The following is a 16,918-nucleotide window of genomic DNA, read 5'->3' on the forward strand; positions in this document are numbered from 1 at the left end:
AACAGGAGAAAAAAACACAATGATGTCACCACAGTAGCAACACGGCCGGACACAGATCAGAATTCTTAGGCCTTTAAGACTAAAGCAGTGAAAAGCTGCCTACCCTCCAGCAGAGACTGTTTCTGGAACTTGTCTGAGTGCAGTGAGCCGGGACACGTGAATTCCCTGCCGCGGGAAAAGCGCGGGAAGGAGAGTGCAGCCTGAGCTATGCAAACACAGACGGACACTGGGAAGAGTGTGTGTATGTTTTTTAATGTTTGTTTTAATGTTTGGTCCTCAGTCGTCAACACAGCTCTTCTCAAAGGGGAAATCCTGACTTCAGCTCCTGATCACACGGGCTCTGCCCCAGACCTGAGCCCACTGGCAGCCTGGGTGTGCTCGGAAGCTGGTGGCCACACACAGGGCCCTTCCCTCCTTGTGAAGTGCCTGCGCAGAGCTGCTGTGCCTTGGGGCCCTGGACCTGTCTGTCTCGAAGGAGCTAGAGACAGGAGCTGGGAGGGAAGCATGACAGCCTAGGGCCAGTGCTTGCCTGAGACCCCACCCAGGTCTCCAGAAACAGCAGGCGCCCCGGCAACCCCAGCACAGGTCACAGGAGCAGCAGAGGCAACTGGGCCAGGAAGCAGACCCATGGCTTCTGCCGAGTGGACAAACATCCTGTACCTCAAACGCCAGAGGTACCAGGAAGCCCTGAAGTCCCCGTGGAGTGAGGTCAGATGCAGCTCTCTCTTGTGGGGTGATCCAAGTAGCCTCTCCTTTTTCACAGTGTGGTTAGGGCGTGGGGCGCCCCGGTGCATGGAGGGCATCACTGGCCTGCCTCACTGCTGAGGCCCTGCAGAGAAGGGTGAGCGGATGAGTGCACACCCATGTGTGGTGCCCCCAGGCAAGAGGGACAACGGGGCAGGCCGAGCGCATGGTGGTGGGCCTGGTGCAGGGACCCCAAAGCATGGGACCTCCCAGGAGTAATCAGTTGCTGGAAAGGTTCGGCTGAAGTCCTAGCTCCTGACACCTGTGAAGGTGCCCTTGTTTGGAAAAAGGATCTCTGAAGGTGTTATCTACCCGTCTAGGACACAGAGGGTCCTAATCCAATCTGAGTGGTGTCCTATGAAACAGACGCACAGGGAAGCTGGCTGTGTGAACATGGACCCCCAAGCCAAGGAGTGCCTGGGGCTGCTAGAAGCTGGGAGAGACAAGAAGGCTGTGCCCTAGAGCACATCCAGCTGGCACCTCAATTTCAGACTTCTGGCCAGAACCAGAAGAAAACAGGCTGTGGTTTCAGTCGCTCACTAACAGCCTCTGGCTCCTCCTGGCGCACAAGGTGCCCGGAGACTTTGGCCAGGATGTCCATGATTGTAACCAGCCTGAGGTGACGTTAATTAAGACTAAAATTTAAAATGTGAGTGCACTTAAAAGTAGGAAGTAAATCCTAGCACAGGCGTCTACAGAGAACAGATGCGGAGGGGTGGGTGGCACGGAAAAATCGCTCTCGCCTGTACAGAAGAGCCTCCTGTCAATCATGCCCTGAGTTCAGGGTTCCCACTGTCTGGGGCAAAAGATGCTGACAGGTATGGTAAGAGTCTTGGTTCTTCAGGCCTGCTGGGAGGCCAGCTGGGGCCTACCTGTTCGTAATCTTCCACGTATTTGTATTTCTTGTCCCGGTAGTAGTATTTCTTCTTCATGCAGTAGAGGACTATGACATCACACAGCACTGTCGCCTGGATGGGCCCAGAGGGAGAACAGGCCAGAAAGGCTGAGGGGCCCATTACTCTGTTAATGCCCCGTCCCAGGCAGCCTGCAGTCTATTGGGAAGGAAAGGCCTGTCATCGGGAAAGGGAAGGTGGAGGAGGGGATGAGGGTCACAGGCAATGGTGTCACTAGGTTTGGTGTCATCCAGTGCAGGAACTCATAATGTCACCACCCTGTGGATGGAGCCAGTGAACCCCTCCCCTAGTGGGTGGAGTGACCGGCCCCCTCCTCCCCTGACCCCAGGGCCATGCAGTGAAGTCCCACCCCCTCAGCCCCCCACAGCTCCTCCTCTCGCCCATTGTCCTAGGTGGAGACTGCCCAATGGCAATGGCCATGGCCTGCCCACGTGCACACTGGCTGGGTGGGTGGGTGGGAGGAGGTAGCGCGTTACCACCCTGGGTGACTTGGGGGTGACAATCCTACTGACTCCACTGCCTTGGTGGGCCCTCCTCCTGCCGCACTGGCCTGCCCTTGCCTCGGACCCTGAGGTCATTTTGGTGTCACCCCTTCTGACAGTTTCATCACAGGTCATGGGAAGGAAGTCTAGACCAGATGGCATCTAGGGTCCCCTCTCTGCTGAGGAGGCCCGGACCCCTCGGGGGTGAATATAAAGGTCAGAATTACTCACGACTCCCAACAGGGCCAAGCCGGAGCCCACGTTGATCATGGTGGGGATGATGTCAAATTTCCCAGCCTGCAGATGACAGCAGAGAAACAGAGCTGTGTGATGGCAGTGAGTTTGGTTTTGGTTCTTGGTAGGGGCCGGTGAGAGCACACAGGGCGGGCCTGGGCGCCAACAGAGAGCAATGGACGAGGCTACCTTTCCAAACACGATGATGTCGAAGCGGATTCCGTAGGCCTTAACAAGGGTCCGGTGCTCCTTGCCAGCTGGGCTGTTATAGTACTTGGCAAACCTGGGGGAAGGAGGAGCCGTTAGAGTCACACAGCATGGGCTGGGGGCCAACACCAGATGTACTGCTTTGTGCCCGGCAGAGGGAGGCCTTGGTGGTACTCCCCCACTACTGCAGGCCTCGCTCTGGCTTAAGGTTCACTCTGCCTGCCGAGCAGGCTCAGCCTGGCAACCCTGGTGCCTCCTGCTAATGTGGGCCATACAGTCACAGGGCTGGCCCCATGACAGGTGGGCCAGGATGCTGGCAGAGGGCACAGGGAGAACTCCGCACATCATCAGAACAAGGCAGCTCTAGTCGGATTCTTCTGCCCTGATGGTCCTTCCTGATATGGCCAAGCCACCTGCTCCTCTCAGAGAGACCCTGGCCACCAGTGGGGCAAAGTGACAGCCAGCACAACCTCCAGGACCACATAGTGGGTAGGGGTGGCAAAGTCAGCTACAAAACTCACAGCATCAGCACCAGACTTTTTTAAAAAAAAGACTGATCCACCAGAAGATGAGAGGATATACCCAGTGTGCCCTAGCCAGAGGTGGAATATTACCCAGTCATGAAAAAGGAATGGAGTTCTGATGCATGCAATGACATGGATGAACCTCAGAGATACTATGCTCAGTGAAAGAAGCCAGTCAAAAAAGAACAAATAGGGTATGTTTCATTCAGAGGGAGTGTCTAGAAGAGGCAGATTGACAGAAAGTAGTTTAGTTGGTTGCTTAGGTCTGAGGGGAGTAAGAGCATAGGGAGGTGATAGCTAAACACTGGGGTTTTGGGGGCATGACAGATGACTTAGAATTAGACAGTAGTGACGGGTGCAAGTCTGTAAGCATACTGAAACGCCACTGACTTGCAGCTTTAAATGGGGGAACTGCAGGGTGTGAATTTTATCTCAATAAAGTTAAAAAAAAAAAAAAAAAGGGCAGGCGTAGAAAACCGTTGAGTCATGATACCATGTGTTGCTGTGTCACATGGAGAGCCACCCAGGAGCTTACACCCTAGCCCCGTGCCCCGTGACCCTCTGGCCCAGATGTCCTGGTCAGGCCTAGAGACTTCGGGTGGGCCCAGAGGTTGGGGCTGGTGTCCTTCTAGAGTGTCCTACCACTTCTTTGTCTAACCCAAACTTGAGGTTCTCCACAATTCACAGTGGTTTCTACAAGAACTGGGTGACAGTCAAGATGGGGCAACCCAAATCTAACTGCCCTGCTAGGAAAAAAGTCAAGAACCTGCCTGAAGTCTCCCAAGGAGATCAGAACAAGTGTGTGACTGAAATTTTTATAATCCCATGGGTATTGATTCCATGTATCACCACTAGAGGGAGACAATACAATACAAAAACACCACTGACCTACTAAAACCAAAAAAAAAAAAAAAAACAAAACAAAACCAAACTCACTAGCGGGATCCGACTCAGTGACCACTCCTTGGGTTTCCGAGGAGGTATCTCTACGGAAGTAGGTTGCCCAACCTGCCTTCTGAGGTGTGGCTAGTGGGTTTGAACCGCCAGCCTTCTAGTTAGCAGTCAAGTGCCTTAAGCACTCACCACCAGAGTGCCCACTGGCCTACTAAGCGTGTTCCTATTTCTGGGAAGGGCTGTTTCTGTCTGTCTGTCTCTTCTCCAGAGAGAGGGGAGAGCAGATGTGCCCAGGGGCTGGGTTGGGGAGCTGCTGTTGTTGCTGAATCAGTTTGGGCCCCTGGGGAACCCACATGTGCAGTGTATAACGGCCGCATAGGGTTTCCAAGCCTGTGACCTTTTGGAATATCGCCAGGCCTGCCGTCTGAGGCACCTCTGGGCTGCGGGGTGGGGTGGGGCTTGAATTATCAACCTTTAGGTTAGTACTTGAGTGCTTAACTGTTTGTACCGCCGAGGAGGGTGTTCCAGAAGTAGACACTGGTGATGGCTGCCCAATGTGGTGAATGTAATTAATGCCAGTGAGTTATACACCTCAAAAATAGCTGAAACGGCAAAATTTATGTTACGTATATTTTACACGCACATAAAAAAGCCACCTTCCCTTTGGCTGCACTGAGTGTCGGGCTCTGCCAGTGGCCATTGCCTGCTGCCTCAGGCAAGAGAGGGCCTGGAGGCTCTCACCGGCCAGGGTGCCGTGGCTGCTAGCCCCTGCTCGGGACCCGCCCCTGCAGATGTATCTTATGCATTTGGACAGGAGAGGGGAGCCCATTCTTGGTGGTGTTGCAAGGCTCCGGTTTGGGGCTGGGGGCAGGCACTGTCAAGAGGCCCAGTCACAGTCACCCACTGACCCCTGGGACACGGGCCCCAGGCTTGCCCCACCTGAAGTTGTAGCCCGGGGACACGTTGTGGTCGGCGTCGCGGTTGTCAAGGCGGCGGAAGGAGTACCTGGGCAGGCAGAGGGCGGCAGCCCGGTCCAAGTTGCAGTCCCACCTTATCTGGATGCCCATGATGCCGCCCTGTGGATTTGAGGCGGACAGAGCACGGGCTTGGAGCACGTTCGGTGCGAAAGGCGCGGGCAGCAGACTAGCGAGGCCCACACCTACCTCCACGGCCATGTCCTGGAAGCTGTGTCCCGCGCTCGCCACGATTTTGCCCAGACGGAAGATGGGGCAGAAGGGATCTGTTTCCGCATCGTAAATGCAGGATTTGAGGTAGGAGGTGTTGATGGTGGGCAGGATGTTCCTCCTACAGCCGGGAGGAAGCGGATGTGGCAGCCGGGCAGCCCCAGGGAGGAGAGCCAGGTGCTTCCCCGCGACACCCAGGGACTCTCACCTGGCCACCACTTACTTGCTGAAATTAAACTTGGGATACCAGATGTTGTTCTTAACCAAAAGGGTGAAGTTTTCTGCAGCCTTTAAAAAAGCAGGCCTAAAAGAAATTTTAACATTATTAACAAAAGTATAAGGGTATGTATGTGTGTGTGCATGCATACATACATATATAACCTGCTGCACTTGAGTTGATTCCAATTCAGAGTGACCCTAAAGGACAGAGTAGAACTGGCCCCTATGGTTTCTAAGGCTGTAATCGTTACGTGAGCAGACTGACACATCCTCCCCCAGAGCAGCTGGTAGGTTCAAACCACAGACCCTTCAGTTAGCACCTGACCACTCGCCCACTGCCCCACCAGGGCTCCCTATCTATACAGCTACATCATCCATGTGTATGTTGCTGTCTTTATATATAATTATATATAGTCCCTGTGTGGTGCAAACAGTTTCTGCTTGACCGCTAACCCCAACCTAAACACTGGAGGTCTGAACCCACCCAGAAGCACCACGGAAGAAAAAGGCTGGTGATCTGCTCCCATTAAGATAACGGCCAATAATGGGGGAGGGAGGACTCAGAAAAGGAGGGTGCGAACGGTTGCACAACTCCAAAATGTAATCGGTGTCACTGAGCTGGACACGCAGAAACCAGTGAGCTGGTGTATGTTCTGCTGTGTCTATTCTCAACAACAACGAAGGAAGTGAAAGGAAAAACTACAGCCAAGGAAACCCTGTGGAATAGTTTTATGAATCAGCTCAAGAGCAACTAACACCCCCCACCGCCACCCCCACCCCCTCACACACAGGCAGTAATATTTTTTAAAAACACACACATGCATCTTGCAGTGTTACTTGTAAGAAAAAAGTGAACCGTCTCTAGGCTTTCTACTCTCCTGTGCTTGAACAACGGTCGAGAGAAGAGACTTTCAACCAAGCCTGCCGGTCTCCCTCACATAGAAGGGCAGGGCTGCTTCATGGCAGTTAATTCTTGTTGTTGTTGTTGTTGTTGTTGTGTGTCGTCAAGTCAGACCTGACTCATAGCGACCCCTCCTTGGGTTTCCGGGGCAATATCACTACGGAAGTAGATTGCCCCATCTTCCTTCCGAGGAATGGCTCGTGGGTTTGAACTACCAGCCTTCCGGTTAGCAGTCAAGTGCCTTAGGCACTACGCTACCAGAGCTATCCCCTTCACGGCAGTAGGCGTGTATAACCTGAGGCTCAGCGCCGGGCGTCTCCGGCCTCCCTGGAATCCTTCAGCAGCCAGCCGGTGCATTTCAGGCTTTGCCCCCGTGTGGGGGTGCTCAGGCAGTGGAGACAGATCTGGTTTACAGGTGAAACCAAAGGTGACTTCACCTGCAGTGGCTGCTTCTCAGAAGTGCCCACAGTGGCTCTTGTTTACCCTTCAAGCCTGGAACTGAACCCACTCCCAGGATCACCTTTCAGCCACACAACAGCCAGCCTTCTAAAGTGAACGGTAACACCTGTGAGGAACGTGCTCTTCAGTACGATCTACTAGATGAGACCAGAAAGGCAGCATTCGCCCAACAACAACGTTCAGAAGGCAGGCGGCGGCAGGAAAGACAGGCAAGTGGAAACAGGGAACCCAGGGAGGAAGTGGGACATGTTGTCGCGTTGAGGGATAGCAACTGATGTCATGAATCAAAATATGTACGAATTGTTGAGTGGAAAACTAATTTGCTCTGTGAACTTCCACCCGAACCACAATAAAATGTTCCAGGGCAGGGGGTGGGGGTGGGGTGGAAAGCACACAAGAAGCGCCCCTCCCTTCTTGGAGGTACCACGTTAGCTTCTGGCTTCCGGCTGCTCTGAGTTGGATCTGCCCTCGAGGGGACCCTACTTTGGATTTCTGCGGGTGAATCTGACACTCGACCAACCCCTCTGCTGGGGGAGGCCTTGCCAGATCCAGGTGGGATCCCTGAAGTTATAAACAGTGACTGTGAGACGAGAGCAAGACAAGGACAGGCAAGGCGGAATTCACCCCCACCCACAGCAGTGGGCTCAGGGATGACGTGAGGACAGACAGGTCTAGAATCTCTGTGGACAACTGGGAAGAGAGACTCTGCTTGGGGGGAATGTAAGCCCAGAGCTGCCCCAGGGACGCTTCTCTGGGTCCCATCAACACTGAAGGAAGTAGAGCCAAGATGGGGGAAGACCCTGACGCTGTGCTTTTGAGCCCCGGATCTACCTACACTGGTTAACTCCCTCTGCTCTGTGTGTGTGCATATGTGTGTGCGCATATGTGCATGTATGTATATGCATCCATGCATGAATGTATGCATGTCTGCGTATGTGTGTGCATGAATGTGTATGGAGATGTGCATGTTTGTGTTGCATGAGTGTGTATGCATGTATGCATATGTGTATGTGTATGCATGTGCATTTGTATGTCTGTGTGTATGCCTGAGACACTGAGGACTGTGTTTCCTGTCTGCTCTTTGCAGCTGACAGAGTCCTAGGATCCCAGTAAGTCACCTGTACACTCATCATACGTGACAAGCCCCATAGGCCACCTCGCCTGTCCTCATCACTGCACAGTAGTTGAGGAGCACTGCTGTAGAGGAGCTCCCCCACACACAGACACCAGGAGCCCAGGCTTCACTTCCTGCCGCTGCCCCTCAGTCCAGAACCTCTGTTCAGGGCAGGTCCTTCCCCCACTGGACTCACTTGGGCACATGGTTGTCATCTTCCACAGGGCACCAGGCTGCCACCTCACATGTCTTCACGGTCCCATTGAATGGCACACATCTTCCTGTTGCAACTCCTATGGAAACGGGGAGACATGGGTCCATGGGGGTCTCATTCTCTGCCTTTGTGGGGATGGGCATCTTCTTCAGGTAGAGAGGAAAAGCCCCATCCTCTGAAGGCATCTTGACTCTGGGAAGGAGACAGTGTCCAGGAACTGCAACTGGAGGATGGTGCTGGCCTGAGTCTCACACGTATCTGTGCCAACTGCAGGGCCTGGGTCAAGCTGAGCCCCAGGACAGAGAACGCTCGGGGCTTGGGTGACACTGGTGAGAGCACGGAGGGCCCGGGGCCTCGTGAGGCTGCGGGGGAGTTGGTCCCTGAGATTCTCTATTAGAGCAGAGCCCCGGGAGCAGATCCCGTCGGGGGCCTACCCCTCTGGGTCTCAGTGCGTACCCCTACCATTGCTGTGGGTGCCTGCAGAACCTGCGATGCAGTGGGCATCTGACTCACACACAGTGGTCTTATCTGGAATCTGGAAAAAGAGAGAAAGTGAAAATAAGCTCCATGTAGCCCAGCCCCACATGTAGCTAGACAGGCTCAGAGAGGGAGGCAAGCCGCCTTCCTGAGATGCCACTTACCTCAGGACAGACGTCCTGGGTCTGGTTCATGGTGATGATCATGTTGGTCATGACAAAGAGTGAGTTTTCCTCCTGCAGAGCAGGGCGAGAAAGGGGCACCACCGTGTGACTCCTCAGCAGAGTCAAGCAATACCCACCAAGAAAGTCAGATGCTTACAGAAGAGGATGGTACCTTTCCCTTCTCCCACATGCCACGCAGAAACCAATGTAGATGACTCCCTCATGAGCGTCTATAAGCTAATGCAAACAGGCCTCCAACAGATACCTGTCCACCAGTGTCCACAGCAGCACTGTTCTCAGCCAAAGGTCAGTCAGAAACAAGCCAAGTTTCCATCAGCAGATGAATGGCTAAGCAAAGTGTGAGCCATCAATGCTGTAGAATATTACTCAGCCATGAGAAGGAATAAAATTCTGATACATGCTACCACGTGGATTAACCTTGAAAACATCATGCTGAGTGAAAGAAGCCAGTCACAAAGGCCACATGTTAAATAAATGCATTTATCCGAAATATCCAAAATAAACAATCTCTAGACACAGATAGTAGATTAAGGCATTTGGCTGCTAACCCAAAGGTTAGTGATTTGAACTCACCAGCTACTCCACGGAAGAAAGATAGGCAGTCTGCTTCCGTAAAGATTTATATCCTTGGAAATCCAACAGTGGTCTCTATGAGTTTGTTTTTCTGAGGGCTGGTGGGGTGGAAAGGAGGGTGACTGCTAATGGGCATGAGGTTTCCATTTTGGGGGATGAAAGTACTTTGGGATTAGTAAGTGGAGTTCATCACCTAACACTGTGAACATACTAAATCCCACTGAACTGTTTAAGATGGTTCATTTCATGTCACATTAATTTCACCTCAATTAAAAAAAATTGAGTCTATAACCTGAACAGGTTCTTCAATAAAGCCTTGACGTGTGGTGGAAGAGGAGCCAACAATTGCTGAAGACAGCCTCTGTCAGCAAAGGTATCCACACAAGGTACAGAAACACAAGGCCTCAAAGGTCTGACATTCGGCTGCATTTCCTTCCCGATTGGGATTAATAAAAGTCTAGCACGGGCCCATAGGGTCAGCAGTCATTTCTCCACCTGGGGAGGTTCTGTCTTCTCCTAGTAGGTACGAGGGCACCAGATGGTTGGTTTACAGTGTCCAGAGGACAATTCAGTTAGGATGAGACTGAAGAACTGCAAATAACAACTTCCCAATATGAGGAATAAAGGACAAAAACCCAAGCCCGTTGCCTCTGAGTTGTTTGCAGCTCATATGACCCTGGTAGAAACTCTCCTAGCATGTCATTTTCCTGTGAAGAGGCAGGCACCATCTGGGGAAGCCGAGTAACTCTGGAACCAGAGTCTGCAGACATCCCACCCCAGGTCTGACAAGATGGCCGAAGCCCTGGGAATTAATTGCTGGCATCTTTCAGAGAAAGGCCCAGAGCAAACCATGTTGGAGATGGCCACGGGAGGTGTGAGAATTTGGCAAGGGGCTCGAGTGTCTTTCCTAACACCCGTCATGTTCCCAGGTGTTCAGTTAGCAGACGTACTCTGGTGCTTCTAGAAGGCTGTTCTAAGACTCCCGAGTTAGACCTCCAGAGTTTCATATGGTCTGCTTTTTGTTCCTACCTCTAAAGCATGGGGAAATTCCAGTCTGGAGGTGAGCCAAGTCAGTGTTTGGTTTCCAAATACAGAGAGGCAGACGGACGTCATGAAAGCCCATGGAAAGAGCACCCTGGGACTCGCCCAGCCCCAGCGCAGCTCCACTCTCGAAGCAGACTTGCAGGGTGTTGCTTTCCATTGAGGGTCAGAGCTGGGGGGCTCGTACCCTTCCTTGGTTCAAGGAAACATCTAGTTGCCAGCAAGTCAATTCTGACTCATGGTGACCCCGAGTGTCCAAATAAAACTCTGTTCCACAGAGTTCTCAATGGCTGATGTTCAGATCACCAGGCCTTTCTTGTGAGGCAGCTTTGTGTGAACTCGAAGCTGTAGCCTTTCGATTAGCGGCCAGGTGTTAACCATTTACATCACCCACGGACTCCCAAAGAAACACACTGAGTGTGAGAATCACAGGGCCAGGCAGGACAGGGCCATCGTGTGAGGAAAGGTAAGATTCTCAGGTCCTTGGTTTCCCGCACAGAACACTGAGCCAAGAGCCGGCCCAGTGCCAATCTGCTCACCCCATCCCCCTGGCACAGAAGCCATCCGGAGGGCTATGCCTGGGTTTGCCGTGCACCAAAGAGCAGCACTGTCACCGCGGCTAGAGAGTCAATATTGAACTGTGAGCTTTGCAGATTAACAGGCTCAGGCTGGGACGCTGGATCTCATTCCTACTTCCTTTCCCTCTGTTCCTGATGGAATCCTACCTGGGAATGTTTGTTTCTCAGCCTGGCTTTTGGGCTCTAATTGCTGCTACTGTTTTCACACTGTCTGAGAGATTTGCCTTGTGGATTTACGATAATAATTAAAAACACTTCCTCAAAAAAACACCTATTGCTGTAGAGCCGATTCTGTCCCATAGTGACCCTACAGGTTGGAAAAGAACTTACCCAAGTTTCCAAGGCTGTAATTTTTTTTCCCTGTTTTATTTATTTTGTGGTTGAGAATATACACAGCAAAACACACACCAGTTCAACAGCTTCTACAACTGGGTGATGCTGAGGACATTCATCGAGCTGTGCAATCATTCCCATCCTTTTCTGAGTTGTTCCTCCCCCATTAACATAGACTCACCTGCTCCCTAAATTCCTATCTAATCTTTCAAGCTGTTGTTGTCACTTTGATCCCATATAAATAGTTCTTAAAAGAGCAGAATGCTCAAGGCAGACCAGTTTTAAGATGACTTCAGGGGATATTTCTGGTTGAAGATTTAAAGACGATCTCAGGACAATCATTTCAGGAATTCATTCACCCTCCATGGCTCCAGAAAGTCCACAGTTCCAAGGGTATAATCTTTACAGAAGCAGATTGCCACGGCTTTGTCCTGCAGAGCGGCTGGTGGGTTCAAACCACCAACCTTTTGGTAAGTGGCTGAGTGCTTAACTACTGTGCAACTGTGGTTCCTTTTACAACAATAAAGCAGACACAAAATATAGAAAGGACCTGATCTTTCCACTCGACATTTCCCAGGATTTAACACCTTTGCTTTCTCCTCCTTCAAGGCTTGAGACAGATCGTGGTCCACCTAGAAAGCATCCCGTTTCTAATCCAGTCCTGCTTCAGAGCTGAAGAACTGCAGCTGACGATATTACCCGTGAGACCCTTTCTTGGGCTGAAGCAATGAGTCTGGGCATCGGTGATGTTAGAAGTCTGGCCAAAGCCATCATTAAGCAGGACAGAGAAAGGAGCTAATTCATTTAGAGGTTGTGGGGGGAGACATACCTGAGCTGGAATCACATAATCCGCCACGTCCCAGACCCGGAATCCAAGTCCGGAGGTGTTGGTCACAGCAATGCCCTTGGCCTTGGTAGTAACTGAGCTGACAACCGAGTCCATTTCCTGGTAGCCCTTCTCCCACACAAACACCCACCTAGAAAAGAAAAGAGCCTTTTAAATTGCCATTAGGATGCGGTGAGTTTGAATCAATTTTAGGGAGCTTCTGTTAGCCAGAGGCTCAAAGATCACTGTTTACTGATTATGCAACTTTGTCAAAGCTCTTTAACTTCTGGGTGCTCCGTTTCCACTTCTGGAAAATGGGGTAGATTCAAAACAGAAAACCAAGCTATTGACACTGAGTTGACTCTGATTCATAGGGCCTCTATAGGAAGGAGTAAGCTGCCCCATAGGGTCTCCAAGGCTGCAGTCTTTACGGAAGCAGACTGTCCCATCTTTCTCTCGTACAGCAGCTGGTGGGTTCAAACTGCCAATCTCTGGGTTAGCACCCGGGTGCTTAACCATTGCATCACCAGGGCTCCTTGCTTTATGATTATTAGGAATGATTACTGTCACCATTTTACAGAGGAGAACAGGGAGACAGAGAGGTTAAGTAACTTGCCCAAAGTCATCTAGCTAGGGGGTATCAGCCAGAGTTTGCATCCAGGTCCTCTGCCTCTGAAGCTTGTTCTACTGCTCATTATGCTATACTCTCAATAAAAGTGATCTTTGTTCATTACCAGGGATGGGAGGGGAAGGGAGAGAACACTGCTAGATAGGTAGAGACAAGTATTGACTTGCGTGAAGGGAAGAGCAATGTACCGACAGTGAGTGATCAACACACTGATGTGGAGGAAGAAGAAGACAGACAGAGGTACATGTGAGGTACAGACAACAAAGATGAACCCTTTTTTGTGTACACTACTGCGTTGTCAGTGATGGCAAGCCTTGATCTACGGGTGGAGAGATGGGTGGGCAGGCTGAACGATCAGGTTTGTCTAAGCAGAGAGGAGTGTGCCCATGACCATATATAGGGTTAGCAGACGATGCTTCTACATGTGTATTTGTATGTGCTGTAAGAATGTCCAGGTGTATAGTAGAGCTGACAAGAAGCAAGGTTGTGGTGGCTTCTTGGCCACAGCCAGCTACCCCAAGGAAGTGAGAAGTTGGACCTGTGGGCTTGGGTTCATGGTTGAAGGGGACATCAAGCTCAATTGGCATAACATACTACACAAAAACATTGTTCTACATCCTACTTTGGTTAGTAGCAACTGGGGTCTTAAAAGCTTGCAAGCAGCCATCTAGATGCAATGATGGGTCTCTCCTCGTTCAGAGCAAAAAACAATGAGGAAGACAAAGGGAAACAAAGACACATGGAAACAATTAGTCCAAGGGATTGGTAGACCATGGGATCTTCAGCCTATATGACCATGAGACCAGAAGAACCAGGTGGTACCCAGCTATCACTGTCAACCACCTGGAGGGGGATCGGTGCAGGAGATCCTAGATAGAATGGGAGAGCAATGTGGAACAAAACTCAAAATCATTAAAAAGAAAAAAAAAAAAAAAGACCAGGTTTGCTGTTCTGATGGAGCCTGGTGGAACCTGAGACCATGTCCCCTAGCTGCTGGAATTGAACCCAGTCCTCTGGCTTCCAGCCATACAACACACAGGCATGTGGAGTGAACATTTACATCAGGTAGATACACACCTTGGAGAGATCAATCATGGAAGAACAGAAGGGCAGTGCTTGCACAAGGAGACAGCTGGGGTGGTGGGAGTGCATGGCAGGGAAGGACACAGGGAAGAGGTAACGACAGGGAGGAAGTGGAAGAGAGCTGGTTCGCTGTGGGGAATTGTGGTCAACTTCATGGAACAAAATATGTATGAACATATGCTGTATGGAAAATGAATTTGCTCTGTAAACTTTCACCCAAATCACAATTAAAAAAATAAGTGAATCCCAACTTTCGAGGAACTTTTATATAGGAGTTTCTTACTTTTCTCCAAGAATTCAGGTCACATATGTGCGTGTCTCCTCTGAAATAAGGACCCAAGTACCAGCCTGAATGATTACAAACATAAAGGCATTAGAGCCTAATGACTAGCACAGGCGAGCAGACTGGAGCCATGCAGTCTGGATCCATGCCTCAGCTCCCCCACTCACGAGGCCATGATCTCAGGCAAGTTGTTCAACATCTTTGCCTTGGTTTTTTCCCGTCTACACAATGGGAATGAAAAAGATCTTCCCGGGACTGTGGTGCTGGGAAATGAGTTAACGCGTGGTGAGTGCTTACGATGGCGAGAGCGTTCAGAGCGTTGCCCTGTGCTGCCAGCGCTGCCGGCAGCAGCTTGAGAAAGCCCACTGTTCAGTTTTCAGCAAGTTTTCTGGTCACCCCTAGATGCGGATTGAATTGTGTCACCCAAAGAGATACGTTGAAGGTCCTAACCTTGGGACCCTGTGAACATGACCTTGTCTGGAAAAGAGGGTCTTTGAAGATGTTATCAGTTAGTAGGAGGCCATACCTGAGTAGGACTGGTATCCTTATAAAAACAAGGAGCCCCTGTTGTGCAGTGGTTAAAGCATTCCACTGCTAACCAAAAGGTAGGCCGTTTGAACACACCAGCTGCTCCCGTGGTAGAGATGTGGCAGTCTGCTTCCACAAAGACTGCAGACTTGGAAACCCTATGGGCCGGTTCTAGTCTATATAGCATATAGGGTCACTAAAGTTGGAATTGACTTGATGGCAGGTTTTTTTTTTTTTTTTAAAGGAGAAGAGACACAGCGAGAATATGACGTGATACTGTAGTTTCACGGGGAATGCCTGGGGCTGCTAGAAGCTGGGGGAAGCAAGAAGGGATCTTCCCCTGGGGCCTTCAGAGAGAGCGCGGCCATTCAGAGTGTCGCCATTGAAAACTCTATGGAGCACTGTTCTTTCCGCCCTGACACACGGGGTTGCCATGAGTTGAGGTGGAGATGACTCAATGGCAGTTGGTAGTGTCAAGATTTCAGGTGCATCAGAATCCCTGGAAGGTGGGGGAGAAGTCATGAACCAGAGCCTGGGAGTGATTCTCATGTAGAGTTTATATCTGGGAAACCATGTTCTCAGATACCGTCAGTACCCACTGCTGCTAGGCTGTGTTGAAGCCTATTGTTTCTCGAACCTGCTGGATCTGGTGAGTCCCCTGCAACAATGTGAACAGATTCCAAGCCTCAACCCAGACCTACGAAGCAGGAACTCCAGCGAGACTCCAGGTGGCCTGGTGTTTTTATACAGCTGATCAGGTGAGTTGGGGAAACACGAGGTCAGTGGTTCCCAAACTCTGTTGCGTATCAGAATCACCTGGGAGTTAGTTGGGCATCCTCCGTACCAGTGAAACCAGAAGGTTTAGAGACGCGAGCCAGCAATCACCACTTTTTAAACATTCCCCAGTGGTTCCCATGTACAAAGTGTGGGGTCCACTGCACTAAGTCTTTTAAGAAAGAGCAGGTACATCCACCCGGTCAGCAGCTGTAGGTGCGACAGTCAGGTGACTCTTTAAAGTGGGCCCAGGTGGCAAGGTAATTTCCACCTCTGTCCAGTTTCATTAAACTGTAATGGGCTAGTTCAATCAAAATCCAACACTTAGTGAGGCCTCAAGCTGGCAAGAGTCCCTGGTGGGTGCAAACCATTAATGAGCATGGCTGCTTCCCAAAAGGTTGGAGGCCAGCCACAGGTGCCTAGGGAGAAAAGCCTGGTAACCTGCTTCTGAAAAACTAGGCCTATGGGATTTCGACACCCCTGGAGTCACCATGAGTTGGAACAGACTTGAGAGCAACTGGCTGGGAAGGTGGTAGGGTACCTGCGCCTAAGGCAGGGCAGGGGGAAGGTGAGGCGAAGGCAGGTCCACATAGCACAACGCCAACAACGCCACAACACAAAGGAGGTAAGCTTCAAATACCACATACAGAGTACAGCAACTTTTTGCAAGTCAGCCGTCTCCACCATCTCTGGGTGACCACAAGTGCTCATAGGAAAGGCCCGGAAGCCACAGACCCAACGGTAACCGACGGGAAATCCCAAGCCTTGTCAGCAGATCGTCAGAATGGGAGAAGAGCAATGATTGAGACAAACGTTTGGGGCAAAGGCTCCCACCGCCAAGAGGGCTCATAGAGAAACTCGAGGTCAAGAAGCAGGAAAGGCAAGAGGAAGGGCTAGCCAGGCGTTGCCCTTAAAACACAGCATGGATAAAACAAGCTCTTAAAAAATAAAATAAGAAAAGTAAAAATAAAAAAATAAAAACGCAGCATGGAAACAGCTCTTCGCCGCCGCCCGCCCTCCCGCTCGGGCACAGCTGCAGCCGCTCAGGCAGGGGAAGTGGGTGACACCAGGTGAGACCCCACCTGCAGGGCGCCCGCGGGCTCAGCCGAGGCCCTGGGCCACAGCCAGCAGGTGCGCCGGCCCCAGCCCCTCCCGGCGCGGGGACGCCGGGCTCACCCGATGACGTAGGCCAGGATGAGCAGCTGCACGGCGCGGTTCATGAGCCCCACTTTACGGCTGCGGATGAGCACGATGCGCGGCGTGTCGTACTCGAACAGGAAGCCTGCCAGCGCGGGGCAGCAGCCCGCCATGGTCGGCGGCCTCTGGAGCTCCCGCGGCCGGGGCTCCGCGGCCTGAGTCCTGCTCCCGCCGCCGCGTCCGCGCCCCGAGCCCCGCCCAGCTAGGCCGCCTGTGGGGACGGCCCGGAAGGAGGCGGCGCGTGCTGAGGAAGGGCCGGGCGGCGCGTGACCTCCGCTCTGGGGGCCGAGGAGAGAGAATGGCCCTCTGTCAGTGAGCCTCC

The 16,918-nt window shown here is 51.7% G+C and overlaps 1 protein-coding gene across 1 annotated transcript; it reads right to left on the bottom strand.

Moving 5' to 3' along the window:
* Nucleotides 1-802: 802 nt before the first annotated feature.
* P2RX4 (purinergic receptor P2X 4) lies at nucleotides 803-16,709 on the bottom strand. Its single transcript, XM_007938258.2, has 12 exons — nucleotides 16,576-16,709; nucleotides 12,107-12,254; nucleotides 8,732-8,803; nucleotides 8,553-8,625; nucleotides 8,073-8,169; nucleotides 5,407-5,487; nucleotides 5,163-5,304; nucleotides 4,939-5,075; nucleotides 2,564-2,657; nucleotides 2,372-2,437; nucleotides 1,617-1,712; nucleotides 803-829 (listed from the first exon to the last, which is right to left on the bottom strand). Exons 1-12 carry the CDS (start codon nucleotides 16,707-16,709, stop codon nucleotides 803-805), a joined length of 1,167 nt encoding a protein of 388 aa, XP_007936449.1.
* Between the last annotated feature and the right edge of the window lie 209 nt (nucleotides 16,710-16,918).

The sequence above is a fragment of the Orycteropus afer genome, unplaced genomic scaffold, assembly GCF_000298275.1.
Source record: "Orycteropus afer afer isolate SDZICR_OR568_19922 unplaced genomic scaffold, OryAfe1.0 scaffold00048, whole genome shotgun sequence".
Lineage (NCBI taxonomy): Eukaryota > Metazoa > Chordata > Mammalia > Tubulidentata > Orycteropodidae > Orycteropus > Orycteropus afer.